This window comes from Typopeltis vanoorti, chromosome 3 (genome assembly GCF_054136105.1).
Source record: "Typopeltis vanoorti isolate ZY-2024b chromosome 3, IOZ_Tvanoo_1.0, whole genome shotgun sequence".
Lineage (NCBI taxonomy): Eukaryota > Metazoa > Arthropoda > Arachnida > Uropygi > Thelyphonidae > Typopeltis > Typopeltis vanoorti.
Window position 1 is genome coordinate 146,038,522 of NC_143551.1, and position 20,480 is coordinate 146,059,001.

The 20,480-nt window shown below is 35.3% G+C and overlaps 1 protein-coding gene across 1 annotated transcript in view; it reads left to right on the forward strand.

Annotated features, from left to right (window-relative positions):
- Positions 1-653: 653 nt before the first annotated feature.
- The window catches only part of LOC150108638 (glutaryl-CoA dehydrogenase, mitochondrial), a 74,472-nt gene continuing 54,645 nt past the window's right edge, over positions 654-20,480 (forward strand). The window contains exons 1-4 of the mRNA XM_090390904.1: positions 654-856; positions 13,852-13,881; positions 15,718-15,852; positions 19,821-19,944. Coding sequence (XP_090247030.1) covers positions 718-856; positions 13,852-13,881; positions 15,718-15,852; positions 19,821-19,944 — 428 coding nt within the window. The 5' untranslated portion in view covers positions 654-717. The remainder of the gene's footprint in view (positions 857-13,851; positions 13,882-15,717; positions 15,853-19,820; positions 19,945-20,480) is intronic.

A 20,480-nucleotide genomic window follows, 5' to 3' on the forward strand; every position in this document is an offset into this window, starting at 1 on the left:
ATCCTCTTTTTTTTGCATTATTGTCCTTTTACCATTTAATGTGTAACTCAGTGGATGTGGCGTTTGCACAACACGGCGCTTTGCCGCGCGAAGGAAGACTTGGTTTCGAGTCTAGTCGGCGACTAGAGGAAATTTTTCTAAGCCAAGTCTTCCTTCGTGCGGTTCGACCGGTTCCCGAGTTAGTCGATCTCTGGCACGGGCAAGCGGGTTTTTCCTCCCGGAAACTCGGGTTTTTCGTCCTGTAAACGCAAGAAAATCGACCGCAGAACCCACATTATTTCAGACATTAAATATATTGAGTTAGGGTTAGGGACCACGAGATGGCGGCACATTTGAGCCGTCTCTCTTCACTGCGTACCGCTTAATTAGTGATTGCCTCGGGCCATCTATCTCTGATTGGTACCAGTGGAGATTGAACTGCCCACTCAGTTTCCAAAACGTTAGAGAGGGCTCTTTTTATTTTTTATTTTTATTTATTTATTTATTTTTAAGTGACACAATACCTAAATAACTCTCACACCAAACTGTAACAGTTTGATACTTTTGATTTCTTTTTTTATTTTACCTGTTTAATTTTGCCAGTTTCTAAGACAGCAGAGGGCATATTTAACTTAGGTGTTTAAATTATCTGGTTTTACTCCATGTGTTATCAGTTGCATTAGATTTATGGGTTGTGTGAATTTGATTTAAATTTTATTCTTTAAGAATTAAGCAGTTATGAATTTCAGGCATGTTCATCGCTTGTGTTTGTTTAATAGATGCGGTGTATTAGTTTATCCCTTTCATCAGAAAGTTACGTCGGTGAATTTAAGTACGTCTGGGTGTCTTCAGCGACTTAAGAATACGATTGCCTCTGGTATCCTTAAATGTGTAGATAAGCAAAATATGTTATTTATTTATTTTATTCACTGTAAATAGTATTAGAATTGCTGACATTCTCATGATTTGGGTACAAATTTTCTATGAAAATAAGTTTATAAAACTGAAAAATTTCCTAAAAATCTAAATTTGAATTTTTGGACGTTGGTCCATGTAAAGGAAATTTATAGTAGTCGCGCGATGATAAAACATATGGTATCATTTAACCAAATGGAAAGCTAAATGCATAACATTATTCGTTTGCTAGTTTTATCATTCGGACAATAAGTCCCTGAAAATTTCAGTAAATGATCAAAAGTTGGAAGAAGTAGATTTACTTGAGAAGCATAGCAACTATTGCCCTTCAGAGGTTACTGCCACTTTGGAAGGACATTAAAGTACAACTAAATATAACATTCTATTTTACTGATATACCTTTCTTATCTCTGTCTTACTGTATGGATGTGTGAGTTGTACATTGCTAAAGGAAAATGAGAAAAGACTATTAGTCTTCGAGATGAAATGCTACAGAAAACGTTTGAAGAAAAAGCGCAATTAAAAAATGATGTGGTCAGAAGGAAAATCTGCTCGATAGACAGAATGCAAGAAAATATCATCCCTAAAAATACATCAAAGGCAGATCCAATGGCTGGATCATGTAGGTTACCTAAAATAGCTCTAGAGGGCTTAACTTCTTTTTTAAAGCACCAGGGGCTGCCTAGAATTCACCTAGATAGACAATGTTAGAAAATGGGCTAATTCTTCACCTTGTTAAGATCTCAAGACAGAAACACCTGGAGAAAACATGTTAGGACTGTCACCTTTATAGTACCACAACAGTCTACACAGACTATGGATGAAGTAGTTTGGTTCGATTTGATTATAGTTCCATAAAAGAAGGCTGTATTCTTTCCCTTATGTATTGGACTCAGTGGCCTGTCATTACATTCAAGTAACTTAACTTGATAAGAAACATGATTAAATTTATGATAGGCAGCTCATCTTATTGGCATACTTTGCTGGCTGAAATTATTGTATTCTCTGTCTTTTCATTCTGAAAAGGAAAAAAAAAAAAAAACCTGAATACCTTGGACGGGAAAACTCTGCTACCTTTGTGACTTCCAACTGAAAAGTCCTTGTATAATTTATCAGCCTGGTTGGCCAAGTGGTTAGCGTATCCATTCTCCAGCCAAAAGGCTGCGGGTTCATATCCTGCCATGTGGATGTTGGTGATTGTCTGTGAAAATACTAGTTGTGTCATCTTCCTTATCTCTAACTGAATCATTTGTTCCCATAACACCACTAGCTTTCTTGTTTGTTTACTTCCCATATCAAAAGCATTCATCACTCTGTTCATCCTCCCTCCTGGAAAATAATTCTTGTAGATCACCATATCATTTATGACATCTTTAATAATGGAATCTTCATACATCACTACTCTCAAGTCATTTGTCACCTTGATTTCTCTTTCTTTCATTCTGTCCTTTTGAATTCATAATAAATTTAGTTTAATCCTTTATCCAAGTGTGAGCAAACAAAGTTTGCACCTGAAAGTATCTTCAGGTGCAAACTTTGTTTGCTCACACTTGGATAAAGGATTAAACTAAATTTATTATACTCTAACCAAGTGAAAAATAAACTTTCAACATCTTTCTCTAAATCCAGAGTAATTTATTAAAAAAGGGTGGCACACCATTTGGTAACTCCTATAGGTTGAGATGACCTGCTAATGCTTCTGCCTGGTATCTCAACTTGGGCCTGGTTCCCACTGAAGAGACCTCAATAAAGGTCGAAACTAGTCTGGGTAGTGGCCCTTCCCTTAATGCATAACATTAGACATATCTGCAAGGAGATGTGTTTTGCATTATAGGAGATACTGAGACAGGAGTGTTGGTAGCTTGCTCCACCTTTGCAACGAGTTGCCCTGGTGTTGTACCACCTTACCCCAGTCCTTAAGATACTTTCAGGTGCAAACTTTGTTTGCTCACACTTGGATAAAGGATTAAACTAAATTTATTATACTTTAACCAAGTGAAAAATAAACTTTCAAAACCTTTTGAATTCTTTCATTTCATGTACATTGTGCTACATATAGATCAAATGAAATTGAAATGAAAGAATTCTTTTGCATTCTTTCATTTCATGTTCATTTGATCTACATATAGCATAATGTGATTACCTAGTTTTTGTCTTCATTTTGTTGCTGTTCAACGCAAGCTATTAATTTCATGAGAAATTAAGCTGTTTCCCAACTTCATGATAGCTTTCACCTTTTCTTATCTTTATGATATGAAATTTATTTGTATCTGGCTCAGAACCAACTGGCAATCATTTCTTGTTTCAAACCTTTTCTGTAAACTTTTGCATTTTTCACCAGTGTAAAAATATTCCTATCTACACTCAAAGAAAATTTTCTTCTTTCTTGTGCCTTCTCTCCATGTCAAATTGTGCACATATTTATGTTGGAACACAGTATTAGTAATGACTAATGATTATTAATACCATCATTATTAATGATGGTATTAATAATCTCTTTTCTTCAAAATTTTCCCAAACATTTCTATATGCCTGGTCTGCATTTCCTACTCTGCTGTTGATATCTCCAACAAGGATAAAATTTTTCTTTGTCAGCTGCCTTCTCTAGGGACTGCAAAAAAAAATCCTTCACTTTTTTTTCTCAGAACCTTCTGTGGAACCATATAACTTGGTTTCATTGTTCAATTTTCCATGTTGAGTTTGCCCACATCATTGTACTTGAAATTGGCTGTCATTCACAAAGATTTTCTTTATATTTGGTGTTGGATACTATAGCAACTCCTTCCTTTCCATGATTATTATTGACTGAGTATAACTGTTTTTCTTGCAGTTTTTATTCAGTCTAATCTCCTGTTGTTGTTGCCTGTTTCAGTAAACCAGTTATATCAACTTGCTATTTCTGAAATTCTTTTGCCAGTTGTTCTTCTTTTATGTTGATGTTGATATTTCTTACCTTGATGCCAGTCTTGAGTTTGTTTCAGTAGTTGACTTTTTACTATTCACCTTGGTTCCCTGATGAAAACAGTGGGACCCTATTTAACTAGATTTTGTCTCAACTGGTAACATTTTATCATGTTGTACCATTATTGTTTGGTTTAAACAAGTAGAGTACAATTTGGTCAACTAAATCCCAAATTGCTAGACTGTCCTCATTCATTCAGCATCCATATAGATACTTACTAATCAGGTAACCACTACAAGAAGGTAATTGGCCACTGGGTCAGAAGGCCGTGGTCAGTTCTCCACATTCTTTAAAAACTATGTGGAGTTTACTCAGAGTTATATAGCCGTGATCGTGTCTGCTTACTTTTAAAATGGATGTTGTGGCTATGATGCACTATGTAAAGAGATGCAAAAGGAATCGAAATCAACTGAATATCGTTTCCCAAACGAATGTCTGAAAAACAACAGAATCATATTGCAAAGATTAGTTTAGCAGAAGTGAAGAGGTGGGGGAAGCACTAAACAGAATAGTGGAGAGTTAACTTGTTACCTCCCACTACCTTGTGCCAGTTATCATGCTTCTATTAACTTTTACCTCTGGAGTCAAAAGACTAATTGCTGGAGGTCACTACTGTCACACACAGTGCTCATCAAACTGTGTTCTTAAATTTGTTCATTGTTTCCACTATGTCACAAAACAGGCAAACTGGCCAAAACTAAACATTCAGTTTATACTATCTTAATTACTAGCCTCGTAGCTTTAGTTGCTTCAGTCATAATTTATAAATAACTATTTTTTGTACTTGGACACTTTCAGGTAGTGCATTCCATTCACCACCCACTTCCATGCATAGAATATACTCCTTACTGGTTTACTCGCCCTCTCCTTATACAGCTTTCATGGATGGCTGCTTGTTCCACTCCTGTCTCCCATCATTCTTTTAACGATCTATTCCACATTGATTAGGTAAGAATCCCCCTTGTATTTCTCACTCATATCTCTCCTCCTATACAAATTGCATTCCCTCAATCTCTCTTTGCATTCCACAGACCAGAAACCACTATAGTCATTTGTCTGGATCTTTTCTGATATATCTTCATCTCCATGAAAACCACATGCAATGCATGTGCAACTTGATTAAGGCCTTTATACAATGAACTATAATCTCTTTTACCTCTGCATATCAATGTCTTCTTCAAAGTAGCTAAGCGAAGTGGTAATTTATGATTTTTAAACATTTTATATATATGTGTGTGTGTGTGTGTGTATCTCTATCTTTCATTAACACACAATCTCTTAGCATATATATATATATATATATATATATATATATATATATATATATATATATATATTTATTATTATTATTGCACCCTCTATGGAGTCGGCAGACTCATCGTGGTAGATTCATTCAACAGACGACATATTCATCATACCGAATCTTAAAATCCTTAAGACCTCTGGTTTCCTCTAGCCTTCTACTCTTTTTATAATCTCATCTGGATTAATTTGATAAAATACTCTCACTAACTTAAATGTCTCTATATCACCTCTTTCTCTCCTAAACTCTGCAATCCACATTTCTTCAACCTCTCTTCATAGCCATTTCGGGACCCTCTCCAATGTTTCCACATCATACATCACGGATTTGAGCACAATAATCTAAGTGTGGTCTGACCAGTGCTTTATATAGTGGCACAACCACTTCCTTATTCCTACATGATAGAGTATTTCTTATCATAGCAGCACTATGATATGCATCCTTTGCAACCATAGCCCTCCAATCCTTAGTCTGCTGTCAGCTGTTGCTCCCAAATCTCGAATTTCATCCACTTCCTGCTGTACGGCACCATCAATATATATATTATGAGAATTCATTTTTACTCAGTTGGAATATTATGGAAAAGCTTTAATGACTGTTACCAAGAGATAAAAAGATGACAAGATATATTTAAAAAGCTACTACTAGTTTACTAGTTTCGTTGAATAGATCAACATCCTCAGCTATCACAATCAAAGAAGTATATAAAAAATTACAGAGACTTAAAATTGTAATAACAGAACAAATATAAAAAGACAGTAGCGTGTTTGAAAAACAAATGTGGATATGAGTTCCAAACAAACATATACTACACGCTGTCACGAGTGCGCCAGTACTAAACAGAAGCAATGTGTGCGTCAGAGAGATTGTAACTCAGGCTGTTGTTGATATGAGAGGAATCTAGAGAAATTTTCCTGGATTCGACAATCTTTCTTTCGAGTTCACCGTAGCACACATGGATGTTAAAAATTTGAGTCCAGTTTACAATGTGTTGGCAGCCTTCGTCTGAGTTAGCTGAAAAGAGAACGTGGCTAGAGAGAGAGCACTAGCTCTAGTCCTGTTATAGGAGATATCTCTACGGTGTTCATCTAAACGTAGAAGGATGGATTTAGCAGTCTGCCCATAGTATGGCTTTCCACAATCACACAAAATCTTGTACACTCCTGGAAACTGAGTAGGAAGATGTTTCTGTTTGTTTGCTAAGTAATGAACGAAGTTTTGGAAGCATAGCGAAGCAAGTTTTGAAGTTAAATTTCTTGAGAACCTTGGCCAGTTTGGGTGAAAGACAGCTGATATAAGGCAAGGAGATGAAGGCTCTTTGGGAAGAGGGATCTTCAGAAGTAGTTGAGTGCTTGGGGGAAAGAAATTTGTCAATTTTCTTTGGAGAGAAACCATTGTTAATAAAAGTTTTTTTTTAAGAAAAAGGAGTTCATTTTCAATTTTTGTTTCTTCTGTAAGTAATGATTTGGCTCGGTGAGCTAAGGTGGAAATAATACCACATTTTTGTGGGGGATAGTGATGGGAGGAATTATTTGTAAGGAGTGAGATAGCAAGATTACGTGGAGTAATACACAGCGCGTAGCGACAGTTGGAGCACCTGCAAAACTGTTTCCAGAGTGCCTCAGCTAAACGATGACTTGTTATTAAGAGGTGTGATAGATGGGTGTTTAACTAAATTGTACTTACCTGGTGCGAAATTTAAGGATGTGAGAGTATTAGAGCGCAAAAACAGAGGGTGAAAGAATTGAGTTGTGGTGGGTACGAATGAATTGAAAGGAGATAAATTTTTTATGAGAGGGGACTTGAAAGTATTGTTAAAGGTAGCAAAAGAAAAGAGTGACAGAGTTAGGTAGGATGGTGAGTCTGTAGCCGCAGTATGACAGAGAGGAGTTTAGGAGGAGGGCCATAATCGCAAATGACTTTATGTGCAGATTATGCAGACGGTGTGGTGTGGAATTCGTGGACGTGTGCAATGAGTTTGATGGGTGAAAGGATTTATACAAGATGGATGGCCTGTATTTGAATGGATTTGGTGTGCAGAGACTGGAAAAAGTGTTGCTGAATGAAGTGAAAATGGATATGCAGAACCGGGAAAGTAGAACTACCAGGGGGGGGGGGAATATGCAGACATCAGTGAGACAGTTGAGTGTAAGAATGTATATAATGTACCCGAGCCAGTACTAAGGACAAGTAATCGGAATGGGATAGTTAGAATAACGCATCAAAATAAGGGTGGGACAAAGGGACCTCTGCATTTCATGTATGCTAATACCAGGAGTATTAGGAACGAGAAGGAAGAATTTTTGGCCTTGGTTGGCTCTTCCTGGCCACAGGTTATTGGCATTAGTGAAACATGGCTGACGGAAGATGATATAGTTAGTGGGATAGAATGTGTAGGTTATAGTGTGTTTAGGATGGGCAGAGAGAATAAAATGGGGGAAGGAGTGTTATTGATGATAGCTGATGAACTGCAGCCAAGGAGAATTGAAGTTGTATTGTAGGATAGTGAAAAGAGCTGATTTGAGGCTATTTGGTGTGAGATTGAGAGTGGTAGAACAAAATATACAGTTGGGTGCTGCTATAGACCAGGTGATGGAATAGATGGAGGAGATAGTATGCATAAACAAATGTATGAAATGAGTGGAAGGAGGGTAATTATTATGGGGAAATTTCAACTATGGTAATATTGATTGGAAGGAGGAGAGGACACATGTGAGGAAGGAACTGGATTTTATTCAGTTATTAAGGGATAACTATCTGAGACAGCATGTAATTGAAGATACTAGGGATTTGAGAGTGCTTGACCTGGTAATAGCATCTGAGAATTTGACTGTAATGAATATGACCATGTTGCCACCTATTGGTGAGAGTGATCATAAGGTCTTGACCTGGGAGGTGGCTAAAGGTGTGGAATTTTCGATTAAGACAGGGTATATGTGGAATTACCGTGCTGGCAAGTATGACAAGCTTAGGAGATTGCTTGGTTCAGTGCCATTGCATGTAAAACTGCAAGGGCTGGATGTTGATAGGGCATGAGAAGAGGTCAAGGAGCATTTGTAGGAAGTTATTGCTGACTGTATACCTAGAGTCTGAATAGTAAATCAAGTACGGGTTAAACGGATGAATAACACAATTAAACTTGAGTTGCACAAAAAGAAACAACTGTGGAAGGAATTTAAGGAGAAAGGTGACCTGCAGGCACATGACCGATATAAACCTCAAGCAAGAAGGGTAACGAGTGTGGGTAACGGTAAGGAAAGCAAAAGTGGATTATGAAAGGAAATTAGCCATGCAAGCTAAAGAAGAATCCCAAACAGTTCTTTCAATATGCTGCAAGTAAAAGAAAAACTGTACACCGCAGAATGATTTTAAGGAATGCCGATGGTAGGGAGGTCACTGAATCAGTCGATATAGTGGAATTACTGAGTGAGCACTTTGCAAGTGTATATCATCCAGGTGGTGACATTGAAAGAATGAAGGAACCATTAGTTTATATGAGAATTGTGGTGAATGAAGTGGAGGTGAATAGTCTATTACAGAACCTTAATGTGAATACATCTGTGGGACTGGATGGTATACAGACATGGGTCTTACATGAAGCGGCTAAAGAATTGTCAGTGCCCTTGACCATATTGTTTAATCTGTTGGGTCTGGTTTAGTCCCAAAGGTGTGAAAAGAGGGGAAGATAGTTACATTGCATAAAGGAGGATCCAAGATTACCATTGCAAATTACCAACCGATCAGCATATCAGGAGTCGTCAAGTTCTTGGAGAAAGTAGTCAAGGGAAAGATACAGGAATGGATTCATGAAAATGAGATACTGTATCGGGGACAGCATGACTTTGTGAAGGGTAGATCATGCCTCAGTAACTTGTTCGAGTTTTATAACACAGTGACGCTGAACTGGATAAGGGTAATGGGTTTACAGTGATACTGCTGGACCTGGCTAAGGCCTTCGACAGGATACCACATGGAATTCTAATCCATAAACTGCAACATATGAGAATGGATATAGGGTTGGTGACATGGATAGGTGGGTGGTTGATGGAGAGATATCAGAGAGTAGTTTATTCAGGAGTAGAGTCCACAAGACGGCCTGCAACTAATGGTGTGCCGCAGGGTTATGTTCTTGGGTCACTGCTGTGTAATTTGTTCATTAACGATATAGGGAAGGATCTAAGAGGAACAGTTCATTTGTTCGCTGACGATGCAAAGTTGGGTAGAGCAATAGTGAATGCACAGGATGTCAAATTTTTGCAGGATGATTTGAATAGTTTGGAGGACTGGGCTAAGGAGAATGGATGTTAATTTAATGTGGCAAAATGTAAGGTTATGCATTTTGGGGTGAAACCATTAGCAGCAGTATACCACATTGGTGGAACTGTACTCCAGGAGATTGACAAGGCCAGGATTTGGTAGTGTTGGTGGATAGGTTAAAGTTTAGGGGGCACATTGCAAAAGTGGCTAAATCAGCCTATCAAATCACTTGGTTACTGAAGAATACTTTGACGAGCAGAGACAAGCAAGTTATTGTTCCTCTGTATCGAGCCTTGATAAGACCCCATCTAGACTATTGTGCCCAGATTTGGGCACCAGGGTTTCTTCTTGATGGAGAGGATCCAGAGACAAGTGACCAAGATGATAGCAGGTCTATGGAATGAACCTTTTGAGAACAGGTTGAAGATTTATGATTTGCAGAAATTGGTTGATAGGCAGAAAAGGGGAGATATGATTGAGACATTCAAATTGCTGAAGGGTTTCTATAGGATTAATTCAGAAAATATTTTTGAGAACAGGACTGGTGGTGGGAAAACTAGGGGAATCTATGGAAGCTGGGCAAGAGTGTGGTTAGCAAGGGTGTTAGAGCTAGGCTCTTTACTTTTAGAGTGTTAAATGAGTGGAATAAGCTGCCAGAGTCTGTTGTGGGTGCTATGACAGTGACTGAGTTCAAGGCAAGGCATGATAGATACTGTGAAAATGTCAAATAGTTGTGTGACATGATGTTTAGGGCTTCCCTCGATGAGTCTAAGGATTCCATGAAGTCTCCCGTAATAATAATATCATCCATTCCCACAGCCTTATCAACATCTAACCCAGTGATGGCGACCTTTTTATCCAGGTGTGTCAAACATCTTTTTTTTTTTTAAATATTGACGTTGATGTGCCACTTGCATACATGCATTATAAATTTAATACATAATCATAGATGGTGACTTATCATATTAGGCTATTTATTTAATAAGACATTGATATAAAATCTATGAATTCGTATTATACAATTAATTTAATAAAGTGAAATTACAAACTTTCATTACATTTAATGACTTTTCTGTTGCTGAGTACTGGTAGAAAGTTTCTTTATAGAAGGGCTATAGTCTGTACATTTTAATGCTACACAGGCAGCGCTCAAATCATTGCTCAATCCATTTCTCCCTTTCGATTTAATATTATTTAAGGCAGAAAATAGTTTCACAAGAGTATGCAGAAAAAAAAAATTGTTAGAAGAGCTTTAGCAAAGATTTTAGGAGCATGAAAGCTTTCGGGAAGGCTATTCCACACGTTTAGAATTTCACAGGCTCAATTTTTACATGCAGTATCATGCAAACGTTCCCGCTCAAGTTCTTCTAATTCATTTCTAAGAGCAATAAACTTTCTTTCCAGATAGGATTACACTGGAAGTTGGCTAGTTGCAGTTCTAGATCTCTTAAATTCAACCGCCATGAATTTTGTTTCATCAGGATACTTTATAAATTGGATTGTTTGTTCCAACATTCAAAATTGCTCAAATGTAGAAGAAAACTGCTCAGTTACTGCTTTAAAACTTCGATAGATTGGTTGATATGTTGTTCACGATTTTTGGGGCTGGTTTCGTTAAAAATAATAATTTTCACTCTTGGGAAATACTTAAAATTGTTAATTGCGTTGAAAAATTTTGAGTTTATTCTCAAAGCACGATCAAATTCTTGATCATGCCAAACATAAGATCATCAGATTTTCGGAAACCTTGCAATTGTATATATTAAGTTCATTCAGGTGCAATGAAAAATCTATGAGAAACATCAGCTTACTGAGCCAAGCAGAATCGTTCAACTGAGAAAATTTGTGCTCCATGCCCTTTGTATTCAATTACTTAGCCATGACTCAACCTTCGAATATTATTGTATATTAATAGACCATTGTACACTGATTCAGCTTTGCTTAAAAGTGAATTAAATTCTCGGTTGTTTAAAGCCATAGCAGCAATAAAATTAGTTACCTTTGTCACAATTCTCATCACATCATCCAAATCCTTTAAGCCTGATTTCGCACACAGTGTCTCCTGATGTATAATACAATGGAAACAAACCAGGGGATGACCAACATATTCTGTAAATTGTTTGATAAAACTGACATTATGGCCAACCATATTAGGCGTGCCATCAGTTGTAATCGAAAATATTTTCGATAAATCTATCTGTTTCTCACGGAACACTTTAACAACACAGTCGCATATGTCTTTATCTGTTGTGTTTTGAGGTAACTTTCTAACTTTATCAATTTCTCGTGCATAGAATCACCGTGAACATACCTTACAATAATAGCCAATCGAGCTGGTGATGTAATATCTGTTGTTTCCTCGAGACAAATGGAAAAACAATGGCATGAGTTCAAGTCTTGTTGTATTTGATTTTCTATACTAGCATTCATTGATATAACTCTGTCTTTAATAGTAATTCTACCTAATGGAAGCTCTTTCATGTACTTTACAATAGCTTCCTTATTATGAAAGTTCTCAAATAAAAATGGTGCACACTTTACGAAAGCTTCTTTAATATAATCACCATCACTAAGTGGTTTCCCATGTTCAACAATAGTACGTGAAATACTGTAATTTGCGGCTACTAAATTTGAAGGTCCTGAAACAAATTTAATTCAAGTCCCTGATTGTGATTCTGCCAGTTTTAGATGTTGCGATATGTATTCTTTGCGTTCTTCAAAAGTTTTTTCTAGGAGCCATTTGTGCTTAGTTTCAAAATGTCTTCTTACATTCCAAGTTCTACTCACAGATAGCTCACCACACAATTTACAGAGAACTTTATCGTCTCTATCAATAACACCATATTGTTCAGTCCAGGCATCTTGGAAATTTCTTCCACTTCCTTTCTGTGATAATTTTAGTTTTTTATTAATACTAGCTGCCATTGTAAAAGGTTCACAAATTAAAAAAGAGCACAATTATATACAGCAGTAATTAAGCAGTAATAATTAATAAGAACTAACAATTACTTGAAATGAATTATACACCAGCAACTCGAATTACTTAAGTGGCAGACCATGCAAGACAACCACTACTTCTTTCAGCAGGGTTGCTAGATTTATTACCGTTACGTTTTACTCTTTATCATGCTACTAAATAGCAGCTATTTAGTAGGCTTTGTTGCGACATCATTGTAAGTTGTTACTATTTGCATTATTTAACAAAATTTACTGAATTTATTGCAACTATAAAAATGTTTTCATTATATACTCAGATAAATTCAATATTTAATGCTGCGAATTATATTTTCTGCTAAAGTGGTTTTAAATATGTTTAGAACTTGTATTACTCAGTCGAGAGACTCGGAATGCATGCATGAATAAATTTCACACAGAAGTCAAATGAAAACTTTAAGATTATAATATATAAAGCACGTATTTATAAGTTTGTATCATATAATATTGATAATAATTTTTATAATATCATATGACTATGCAGAAATTATAATGATTAAGAAAGAAAACATAAACTAAAACGCTCGTTGTTTATAGGCTAGTTACAAAATAAAATAGAAATAGGCTAACTATAAAATATAATTCTTTCAATGAACCAAAACCTACCTTCGCTTTAACAGAGAGCAAACTTTCACGATTTATCGCAGTTTTTTCATCAGAATACCAATATCCTTCAACATCCAAGGTGTGTCACCTGAAACCCTCAAGTGTGTCAGTGCTGACACGCATGTCATAGGTTCGCCATCAATGATCTAACCCAACCAACACCTGATATGCCTCCTGATTCTTTCACTTCCAGTTCTCCTAATACTTGTCTCCCTTCTATATATTGCACTGCATTAATTATGACATTATCAACAAATTATGGTAATAAAATTATTTTAATATTGTGATATCATACATTACAATGCATGATAAATGAACAGTACTTATTGCATGCAAGAGTCAGTCAGGAATATTAATATGCAGAACCAAATAGCAGAAATTCTAGACCAGTAAAAATGGGATGATATGATTCAGACATTAGTTGTTGAGCAGCACTTTCCAAATAAACACCATGAAAATATACCAAAGAATAAAATGGAGAACAGGGACAAAAGCATTCCTGGAATTTGTGTAAAGGACTAAGAAAAAAAATTTGCATGAGAGATAAGTTTGTGTAGGAATGCATTGCCTGAGAGAGTGTCAAATACATATAGTGAATAATCTAAGATTTTAATATCTTAATTTTAATTAAGTGTTTTGATTCCACAGATGCTTTATGATGGATAATATAATCACTATCAAGCAAATATAGTTAATGCAAGGAAAATAGAAATTATGATCAGCAGTGTTGTAATTAAAGTGAATGACTTATGAATTATTCTTTGTGAATTGTATTGTCTGATTGTTTACTTTATAAATATTTAAAAATAAAAACTTCTTAACAAATATATCAAAGAAACCAAACAAGGAGAAGCTGTGAAAAAAGGTAACTTTACTTTGTTAGTTTATTACTTTAGCTTATTAATGACTTATGGCAGCAAAAATTATCATGTTAAATGTCTTAATATAAAACTAGAAAACATATGCAGTCACCAAAATATATGTAATAAAACATGTATAGTTAACAGACTTAATATATTGACTTCATGGCTTTGTCTGATTTTAGTTTGCAATTACAGTTAAAGTTCTGGAAACAAACTGCAAATTAATTGGAAAGACAACAGTTCTTCTGTTAGTCTGTCAAACTACCCAAGAAAAATGATACCTCTTATAGTTTTAAAGTTTTTTGCTTAGGCCACTTCATCAGACAGCTAATGTAATCAAATATCAGTGGTTCCTTTTACTGGGTTACTCAAGTTCTGTGGCATATTAACTCTTAGCATATAGGGTTTCTCATAGGGTTGTTTCAAATAATTTGAAATATCAGCTTCTTTTCTGACCTTTTTATCTCCTTTTATTTATTTATTTTCTATCTGTGTTTATCATTGCTGATTTCTAATAGATCTGTCAACTCAATATTTTCATAATCTGTGAAAGCCAAAGAAATTGATTTATTATATATTTTTTTATTTCCCCCCCATTAGATCATTTTGAAGAGTTATAGGTCTGTAATTTCTTATCAGTTTTATCATCTTTCTTATAAAAGGATGATTTTTCCAATATTCCATCTTTTAGTTGGCCTTTTTTTAAGCATTCTGTATACCATTCTGCTAGTTTTCACATGCAAGAGATCCCCTCCATTTTTCAATGTTTCTATCATTATCACATAAAGTTCAGGTGCCTTTTTCATTTTTGTAAAATGCACTTACAGATTTAATAAAATAAATTAAATTCAGTAATGCAATTTGAGTGTTGCTTTAAGCAGTTGCATGATATCAACTGGGGCAGCTTACTTTTCCACTGGGAAGCTTAGATTATCAGCTGATTGTATCAGAAAAGGTTAAGGACAAGTGTCTCAAACAGCAAAAATGAGATTTGGATATATTAGTACCACAAGATAAAAACTGATAACATAATGTTGTACTACCAGCTAGTGGATTATGATTATGTGTTAATGACAGTTATTTAATTGATTTTTGAGAAACTGATATAGTTCATGTAAAATGAAAATAGAGGCAAAAATAATAAAAAACACAAATTATTGTGAGTGTTTATTTATATACTAGAATAGCTTATAACTAAGTTCATTTGGAAAATTACTTTACAAACCTAACTTCTTTGCTTGAATTCTTATTTTTGATTACCAACATTCAAAAGGCATTGCTGATCTCCTGAGGCTCTGACATTGATGAATAAATACTTCACAATGAGTGCAAAAAATGCACTTGCATTTTGGTGTAACCAAAATTGGTTACACCAAATTGGTGTAAAAAAAAAAAAAATCTCAGCTGATTCTTAGTTTTTTTTCATCTCTTTCCCCTTTTTCATTCCATTGGCATTTAATTCTTAATCTTGGAAATTAGCCCTATCCTGCTTCTTCAGACTGTCTTTGAAAAAATAGAAAAATTATCCACCTCACTTCAGTCTTTCCACTTTTCTCTAAGAATGGAAACCAGTGTATGGATTAAGTTAGTTTCTGGAAAATATATTAAGGCAGCAAAGTCAAATCAAGGTCCACAGGAGTTTCTCATGTTTTCTTTAGTAGTACACCTAAGGTATACTACTTATTCTTTATTTAAATAAAAGAAAATGGTAACTTTATAAAGGTAATTAAATCCTCATAACAGAGTGACATAAAAACTAAGTTGAATTTAAAATGAGTATTGATAAATAAAATTTTTATCCACATTTAATCCAGATCCTTATTTTATTTTTTATTTAGTTGCTTTTGATTGGAAGGATGCTCTGTGCTTAGAAGATCAACTGCAGGAAGAAGAAATATTAATGCGTGATCAGTTCAGAGCTTATTGTCAAGAAAAACTTATGCCAAGAGTCCTCATGGCAAACAGGAATGAATGTAGGTACTTTGAAATCCTATTCTCTGTTTATTATTTGCCTGCACATTTCATTACTATTCATGTATATAATTTTTTGTTAATATATATTCCAAAAATGCATGCTCACACTGCTTGAAAAGAAGTCCACAGATACCACCACAAGGGCAAAATGCATCGTGCCATGTAATGAGTCGTGTGTGTGTGTGTGTGTGTGTGTGTGTGTGTGTTTAGCTGGTATAGATTGGAAGAATATGATGCTCCCAAGTCAGTGCAACTGTGTTCAGGTGAAATGAATGTGAGAATAGAACTGACTGAGTTTGAAAGAGGCATTGTAATAGGATGCCGTGTTGCAGGCCTATCTGTTCAGGAAATTTTTGACATATTGAGCCATCCAGGTCAACAATCAGTGACAGCATACTGAGATGGAAGCACACAGAGTCAACTGTAAGTGCTACGCACACCATGCTCGCCGAACATGCCTGTATGCTGCTATGAAGGATAATATGTAAAAACTGCAATTCATCGGATGACACATTGAATGCTGAGTTCAGGGCATAGACTGGAACACGAATCTGCACAAAAAACATTCAGAACCAAGGCTCACACCATCTTGCATCAAACACCTGTTTTGTTAATCTTTCTTTTTTCTGTTCTGTTTAAGTGACACTACTGCTACCTCAGACATAGTAGTACTGTGCATTATTCATGATTGCAAAGAATATCAGGTTACTTTCTAATATCTTCATTTTTCATGATTCCACATTGGTGCCATCTGTTTAGTCTGACTTATCTTTCTCAGACCTTTCATATCTGTAGTCTTTAATCTTTGCTCAGCTGTTTTTATTTTTAATCCACCTCTCGGATCCATAAGTTAAAATTGATTAGGATATCTTATATGCTACTAGTGCTTTGGCTAATTTCCCTCATATTCTATAAGATTAAGATTATTATTATTATTAAACTGACTCTCTGCCATACCAGCTTTGATTGTTCTATTATCTGTTTCTATATTTTATATTATTATATGACAAATCATAGTCTAACTTATACAGATAGCCTTTTTCATTTTACAAACATATAAATATTACTGTTTTGAAGTAATTAACTTTTAAGCCCTACCAGTACATTTTGATTTTCATATTAAGATTATCATATGGAGTGTGCTAAAAGCGCGTGCACACACACATGCATACATACATTTGTAGTATTATAATGCTATATCACTATTGATCTTTGGCACAGGTAAATAGTCTCCCCCCCCCACCTCTTCTGGAAACCATGGTTTTTATATATCATTAAAATTGGCTTTAGAACTCTATTTCACACAGCAATACAAATTATTAGGATTCTCATTTATAAGAATGGCTAGTCCTGTTCTTTATGATTAGAGAGCAGCACATAAATAATCTGGTTTCAAACGATACTGGTTATTATTATTATATTATTAACATCAGAAATCCATGGAGTCAGGACTCATTGTGGGAGGTAGTGTTACACTCAAAGTCCACCAAACTATGCTTTAAACTCATTCAATGTATCCACATTCACCAGTGTCAGACAGTGTATTCTAACAACCACGCTCCATGAACAGAACCTGCTCTTGTCCCTGCTCACACCTTCCTTATTCCAGGGTTGCTCCCTTGTTCCCCCCCTTCTGACATTCTCTAAAAAATTTCTTCCACATTAATCTAGTAACAGCCCTTTACCAACTTCATCAATTTCTTGATGTGTACTCTCATAGGCTGTTCAGGCTACTATGGCTTTGCTATATGAATAAGTTTGAATTATTATGTTATTATTATGTTAAACCAATTTTGTTTAACATGTATTCCGAAGCAATGTTAAAAGAAGCACTGGAGAATTCAGAAGAAGGAATAAAGATTGGAGGTAGACAGATGTTTGCAATATGATATGCAGATGATAAGGCATTATTATCAAATACTGAAATAGGACTACAACATTTGTTGAACAGATTACTGGAGTCCTGTATCAATTATGGAATGAAAATTAACATAAGAAAACAAAGGTAATGAAAGTAGCAAAGAAGGAGGCAAATATGGATATCAGAATAAATGGGGAAAAATTGAATCAAGTAAAGGTATTTAAATATCTAGGAAGTGTGATTAGCAGTGATGGGAGATGTAAAAGTGACATAAAAGCAAGAATTTCAATGGGAAGTGATGCCTTTAATAGGAAATGGAATTTATTTTGAAGTAAAATGGACAGAAACCGAAAGAAAAGACTAATAAAATGTTATGTGTGGAGTGTTGCCCTTTATGCAACTGAAACTTGGACGTTGAAGAAAGAAGAAATTAAGATTTTGTAAAGCTTTGAGATGTGGATTTGGAGAAGGATGGAAAAAATCAAATGGACAGATAAAATAACTAATGAGGAGGCCTTAAAAAAGAATAGAAGAAGAAAGAGTCTGTTAAAGAGGATGAAAAGAAGAAAGGAAAACTGGATCGGACATATTCTGAGAGGAAATGGAATCATCAGAGATGCCATCGAAGGAAAAATAGACAGAAAAAGACCCAGAGGAACAGTAAGGAAAACAATGCTAGATGACATGCTGAATGGAGACAGGTACACAGCCTTGAAAGAGAAGGCTCAGAACAGTGAAAGAAAAGTTTTTGCTACTAAAAAAACCTGCTCATTTGCAGAATATTTAAGAAGATCAACAACTTTCCTCGAAATTAGTCTACTATTTATCAGCACTCCAATGTTGTTGTACCAATTATTTCGTTCTTCTAAGGCACTTCTGACTGAATCAATCTACATAGAATTTGGTCTTGCTCTGGGTCTCTTTCCTGCCAAGATGGCAGGAAAGACACCCATAGAAATGAGAGAATGATGGGATGGGTTTAACTAGTGATATGCAGCTGTTTGCAAATAATGGAAAATTGGGGAGAGCAATGCAGAGTTAAGCAGATGTTTATAGCCTTACACAAGGACTTGAATAGATTGCATGAATGGGTAGGTAAGTGGAACTGTCAGTTCAATGTTGCAAAGTGTAAGGTTTGAGATTTGGTAAGCAATGATGGGATGCAAAGTATACACTTGGTGGAGAAACTTTAAAGGAAGTAGAGGAGATGAGAGATCTAGGAGTGATGGTGGATAAGAACCTGAAATCAGGGGCCACATTGCACAAGTTGTGAAGACATCATATCAGATAATGGCAATGATGCCGAGAACCCTGATGTGTAGAAATGGAGGTTATGATGCCATTGTATAAGGCCTTGATCAGGCTTCATATGGATTATTGTGCGCAGATTTGGTTGGTTTTCATGGTGACGAGATATGTTGGAAAGGGTCCAGAGAAGATTCACAAAGATGGTCAGTGGTCTTTGGAATGTGGAGTACAAGGACAGATTGAGAAAATGTAAATTGCAGAGCCTCATGAATAGGAAGAAGACTTTGGGATATGATTGAGACACATAAGCTGGTCAGGGGTTGTTATCAGGTTTACATGGAAGAGATTTTTCATAGAATGGGAGGGGGGGAAAACAAGAGGTCATCGCTGGAAACTGTATAAGGAGGGTGTGAGCAGAGGAGGGAGGAGAATGTTCTTTCCGTGGAGAGTGGTTGGTGAGTGGAATGCATTGCCTGAATGTGTTGTGAATATAGATACATTGAATCAGTTTAAGGCATGGTTGGCATTGTGTGCAATAGTGTGTACCTTCCATGATGAGCCTCTGACTCCATGGAGATCAGATGATGATGATAATACATTCTCAATCATTCACTATCAGTCCAATGTTATGTGTTCTGTAATAAATTCCATTTTTTTTTTTGCAAAATATTTATTGTGCAGAGAAATAAATTTTTGCTTTTCACATTCTAGCAATAAACTTGTTAATTGGATATTACTGATCCATATAATATAAATCATTTGTTTATTATAAATAAATCACTAATGTTGGTTGAGTGGAAATGGAGCTTTATATTTTTAATATAAAAGTTAATAAAAGCATGTATTTATTTTTGGCAGATTTTGATAAAGATGTAATAAAAGAAATGGGTTCACTTGGTGTTTTAGGATCTACTATAAAAGGTTATGGCTGTGCTGGGGCATCATATGTAACTTATGGTCTTCTTGCAAGAGAATGTGAAAGGTGAGATCTAATTACCATAATGCGAATGAATGTGCTAAGTATTTTGTTAAGGATTAAACTATTTTGCTGTGTTTAACATGGTTATGTTATAAATATATTTTGATTAGTAAATACTGTACAAATTGTAGCATAAATGTTTTTTCCTGTATACCATTACTGATAATATGATTTTTTTTTTTTTTTTTTACTGCTAATTTTACAACTTTTAATTTTAGCTCAAAGATGAATACAAAATATATAGTGTTTTTAGCCCATTGTTTGTCATACTTTGTGTAACTGCAGGTCCTTTTAAGTGTAGTAGGACATTTTATTTAAAAGTGAAATTCCACATTCTAAAAGAATTGACTACCTATAATTAAAATGAAATATATATCAATCTTTAATTGGCCATGATTTATAAACATCTAATGCCAACGGGTTTTTGCCAATGGGGCTGTTCAGCTTCTTCAGGGCTTATAACGGTAAAAGAAAACTCAAAGTAGCTAGCAGAGAAAATGGAGTAACATTATCGTATAAATTAAAAATTAAAACAACAC